The sequence below is a fragment of the Chrysochloris asiatica genome, unplaced genomic scaffold, assembly GCF_000296735.1.
Source record: "Chrysochloris asiatica unplaced genomic scaffold, ChrAsi1.0 scaffold00125, whole genome shotgun sequence".
Lineage (NCBI taxonomy): Eukaryota > Metazoa > Chordata > Mammalia > Afrosoricida > Chrysochloridae > Chrysochloris > Chrysochloris asiatica.
This window is the reverse complement of record NW_006408643.1, coordinates 4,891,116-4,895,933: the sequence shown is the minus strand read 5'-3', so window position 1 is coordinate 4,895,933 and position 4,818 is coordinate 4,891,116. Positions and strand designations below refer to the sequence as shown.

General features: G+C 57.3%; 1 protein-coding gene across 1 annotated transcript in view; it reads right to left on the bottom strand.

The window, feature by feature from the left end:
- Positions 1 to 205: 205 nt before the first annotated feature.
- PLIN4 (perilipin 4) overlaps positions 206 to 4,818 on the bottom strand; it is a 17,282-nt gene continuing 12,669 nt past the window's right edge. Inside the window, exons 7-10 of the mRNA XM_006869032.1 lie at positions 2,409 to 4,818; positions 2,121 to 2,308; positions 612 to 683; positions 206 to 538 (exon numbers count right to left, since the gene is read on the bottom strand). The exon at positions 2,409 to 4,818 is cut by the window's right edge and continues 13 nt beyond it. Of these exons, the coding sequence (XP_006869094.1) occupies positions 206 to 538; positions 612 to 683; positions 2,121 to 2,308; positions 2,409 to 4,818 (3,003 nt within the window). The remainder of the gene's footprint in view (positions 539 to 611; positions 684 to 2,120; positions 2,309 to 2,408) is intronic.

The window sequence follows — 4,818 nt, the reverse complement described above, 5'->3', positions numbered from 1 at the left end:
GGGGGGGGGGTCGTGATTGTGAGTCAGCCTGGTGCAGCTGGAGCAGAGGAGAGGCAGGGGAAGGGCCTAACGAGTTTCTGCCTACTGTCTTCAAGGAAAGGCCCATTCTCACCCTAGAACAGAATGGCTCCAGTCCGTGGGGACCTGAGCTTCAGGGAGGTGCAGGGGGATAGGCAGGGGTACGCCTTCATCCCAGCTGCAGCTCCTACAGCTGCTGTGCCCCTGGGGCCAGCGAAAAAGGCCCCACCAGCCAGCTGAGAGGGGGGCCGTGTTGCACCTGGGCTAGTAGCCGCTCCAGGCCTTCCCAGGCCTGGCTCACACCCTCTCGGCTTTGTGCCAGGTGTTCGACTGGCAGCTCGCTGAGAGAACTGCCAGCCGACACGACGCTGTACAGCTCACACAGACTGTGGCGTGCCCGAGCCAGCTGCCGCTGGGTCTCCCCGGACAGGCCCTGCAGGCCCGAGGACAGCCCGCTGTAGGCCACGTGCAGCTGCCCAATGAGCCCGCAGATTCTGGACAGTGCCCCTGCCTCATCCACCTGTAGGAGGAAGAGACGAGGTGAGTGGGGCCAGGAAGCCACCGATGGGAGACCCCGGCCCCGCTGTACACACCTCTTGGACACTGGTTCGCTCCACTCCGGTGCTCGAACCCTGGTCTGGCCGTGACTGCTTGGTCTTTTCAATCTGGGAAGAGAGGCCCCAGAGGAGTCAGGGACCGTATCTGCTCCCCACCAAAGAAGTGGCACTGAAGACCTCATGTCTAGAACTTTTCCAGAGGTGCTGCAAATATGCTGAGGCCATCGCACCACAGAGGACTTGTCTTATACATGGCTGTGGTTCATTGTCACTGACTCAGCCCCCAACTCAATAGTGACCCATATATGACAGAGAAATGCTGCTCAGACCTGTAGTATCTATCCTCACAGTGGGTTGCAATTTAGACCTTTGTGATCCATGGGGTTTTGCATGGGCTGATTTCTGGAAATTGGTCACCAGGATATTCTTCCTAGTCTTAGTCTAGAAACTTCATTGAAACCTGTTCAGTATCCTAGCAACATGTAAGCCTCCATGAACAGTTGGTAGCTTTGCTTAAAATAAACACTGCCCAGGAATTGAACCCTGGTCTTTCCCGCATGGAAGGTGCTAATTCTGTCACTGAGCAATTGAAATGCAGTAATCCGAACATGTCTTTGTAGTGGGGGGAACTGAGTTCGGTTCCTGCTCACCCGTCCACCAGAATAAAACTTCCACTGGGTCAAACGGTGTCAACTTGGGGACTCTCCCGCTCCTGACTCAGTGTGTGGATTTCAAGGAGCCAGATGATGATGGATGGAGAGTCTCTTGGGAGGTCTGGAATCCCGTAACTCAAGTCCTCACCTAGCATGATTTTGGCCCCCAGGGAACATTGAACCATGTCTGGGGGCATTTGTGCCTGTCACAACTTAAGGGGTGCTACGGCGCTGTGGGGTAATGCGCCAGACTGCAAAGCTGTTTGAACTGCAAGGTTGGTGGTTCAAGCTTACCAGCTGCTCCTCAGAAACCCTATCTAGGGTTGCTATGGGTCAGAACCAACTCAATGGCACTTAACAACAACAATTGGCATTATATGGGTGGAGGCCATGGATACTGCTCAACACCCTACAGTGCCAGGGATGACCCCACCCCAGAGAAGGACCCAGCCCCATGTCAGCAGTGCAGGGAGGTGGGGTCAGAAACCCTGGACTAGATAGAGGAAGTGGGGGCTGGGAAGAGGGAGATGGCTCTGTCCCTTGGATGGTATATAAGTCCTCACCAATCAGCCCCTTGTCCATGGCAACCTGTGGCCTTTACCTGTACTGTCCCCACCCTTGTGCTCAGCCACATCCACCACCTTCCTTGGACACACTTAGTGTCCCCCCAAGGGATGACTCCTGCCCAACCCCCATTTCATCTCCCCATGAATGAGTCTGCTCGTTTCGTGTTCCCTTCATCTGTTCTGGAAGCTTCTGGTGTCTCCTATGTCCTTCCCTCCTGAGGACCAAAGCTCCACGAGCACAGAGCCACATGTCATACTGGCCACTGTCCGTCCCCCCCCACCGCCCCCATGCTCAGGGCAGTCCCTCTGGGCTGGGAGGCTCTTACCAGCCGGAAGGACTCCTGGAGCTGGGCCAAGGTATCCCTGGCTTGGAACTGGCTGTCCTGCAGGTGGCTCAGGGCGTGCTCGAATGCACGCTGGCGGAACCCAGGTGCCAGGTCACTCAGACGGACAAAGTAGCTCCCCTGGTCAACTGCGGGCACCTTGGGTCCAGGCTCGGAGGCAGCCAGCTGAGCTGGAAAGGAAGTCAAAGCCAATCAATCGATGCCTTCCAGGACATCAGGGACTCTGGTGAGGCCACCCCCTGTGAGGGACATTTCTGCCTCAGATCTCACCTTGCTCCTGCATGCTCATGGGCTCAAAGATGACCCCCAGCTTGTCCATCTCATCTGGCACCAGGGCAATGTCCGGAGCTCTGCCGAGGCCTAGAGTGGTGGCGGTGGGCTCTGCATTCTCCCTGCCTGGGGCAACACCTGCACAGATGGTGTTGGGGACACTGGACAGCGTCGAGGATCCGTCCTTGGAACAGGTGACTCCACTCCACATATTGTCCTGGGTCCCTGGTAAGAGACTGTGGAAAGTGCTGAGGCCGGTGTGGACCACCCCTGAAGTGATGTTACCGGCACCAACCAGACCCGAGGACACAGTGGCCTGGGCCCCAGCCACAGCAGACTTGGTGGTGTCCAGGCCCCCCTGAACAACCCCTTTGGCCATGTCCACTGCCCCGGTCACCCCACTGTAAATGGTGCCCTTGGTGCCGGTCAGCACATTCTTACTGGTGTCCAGCCCCCCGTGGATGGCTCCCTTGGCCATATCCACTGTCCCAGTGATGCCGGTGACCAGTGTGTCTTTGGTACCGGTAAGGACCTTCTTGCTTGTGTCCAGGCCAGTCTGGACAGTACTTTTGGCCACATTCACTGCCCCAGTGACTCCAGTGGACATGGTGTCCTTGGTGCCAGTGAGTACTGACTTGGTGGTGTCCAACCCTCCCTGGACAACTCCTTTAGCAACTCCCACTGCCCCGGTCACCCCACTGTAGATGGTGTCCTTGGTGCCGGTCAGCACATTCTTACTGGTGTCCAGGCCAGTCTGCATGGACCCTTTGGCCATGTCCACTGCCCCGGTCACCCCACTGTAGATGGTGTCCTTGGTGCCAGTAAGGACTGACTTGGTGGTATCCAGCCCCCCCTGGACGACCCCTTTGGCCACGTTGGCTGCCCCGGTCAGTCCACTGAACACAGTGTCCTTTGTCCCTGTCACTACATTTTGGGTTGTACTCAGTCCAGTCTGGACGGTACCTTTGGCCACATTCACAGCCCCAGTGACCCCAGCAGCCATTGCATCCTTGGTGCCGGTCAGCACAGACTTGGTGGTGTCCAGGCCCCCCTGGACAACCCCTTTGGCCATGTCCACTGCCCCGGTCACCCCACTGTAGATGGTGTCCTTGGTGCCTGTCAGCACATTCTTACTGGTGTCCAGCCCTCCATGGATGGCTCCCTTGGCCATACCCACTGTCCCAGTGATGCCGGTGACCAGTGTGTCTTTGGTGCCAGTGAGGACCTTCTTGCTTGTGTCCAGGCCAGTCTGGACAGTACCTTTGGCCACATTCACTGCCCCAGTGACTCCAGTGGACATGGTGTCCTTGGTGCCAGTGAGGACCGACTTGGTGGTGTCCAACCCTCCCTGGACAACTCCTTTAGCAACACCCACTGCCCCAGACAGTCCACTATAGACAGTGTCCTTGGTGCCGGTCAGCACATTCTTACTGGTGTCCAGGCCAGTCAGGGTGGCCCCTTTGGCCACGTTTACAGCTCCAGTGAGCCCAGTAGTAACGGTGTTCTTGGTGCCAATAAGGACTGATTTGGTGGTGTCTAATCCACCCTGGACAACCCCTTTGGCCACATTCAATGAACCAGTGACCCCAGCAGCCACAGTGTCCTTGGTGCCGGTCAGCACATTCTTACTGGTGTCCAATCCCCCGTGGATGGCTCCCTTGGCCATATCCACTGTCCCAGTGATGCCAGTGACCAGTGTGTCTTTGGTGCCAGTGAGGACCTTCTTGCTGGTGTCCAGGCCAGTCTGGACAGTACCTTTGGCCACATTCACTGCCCCAGTGACTCCAGTGGACACGGTGTCTTTGGTGCCGGTCAACACAGTCTTGCTGGTGTTCAGACCAGTCTGGATGGTACATTTTGCCATGTCCACTGCCCCAGTGACTCCAGAGGCCATGGTGTCCTTGGTACCTGTGAGTACTGACTTGGTGGTGTCCAGGCCCCCCTGGACGACTCCTTTGGCCATGTTGGCTGCCCCGGTCAGTCCACTGAACACAGTGTCCCTTGTCCCTGTTACTACATTTTGGGTCGTACTCAGTCCAGTCTGGACGGTACCTTTGGCCACATTCACAGCCCCAGTGACCCCAGCAGCCACCGTGTCCTTGGTGCCGGTCAGCACAGTCTTGGTGGTGTCCAGGCCAGTCTGGACAGCCCCTTTGGCCACATTTACGGCCCCAGTGACCCCAGATGCAACAGTGTCTTTGGTGCCAGTCAGCACACATTTGGTGGTGTCCAGGCCCCCCTGGAAGACCCCTTTGGCCATGTCCACTGCTCCAGTGACCCCAGCAGCCACAGTGTCCTTGGTGCCAGTCAACACATTCTTACTGGTGTCCAGCCCCCCATGTATGGCTCCCTTGGCCATATCCATTGTCCCGGTGATGCCAGTGACCAGTGTGTCTTTGGTGCCAGTGAG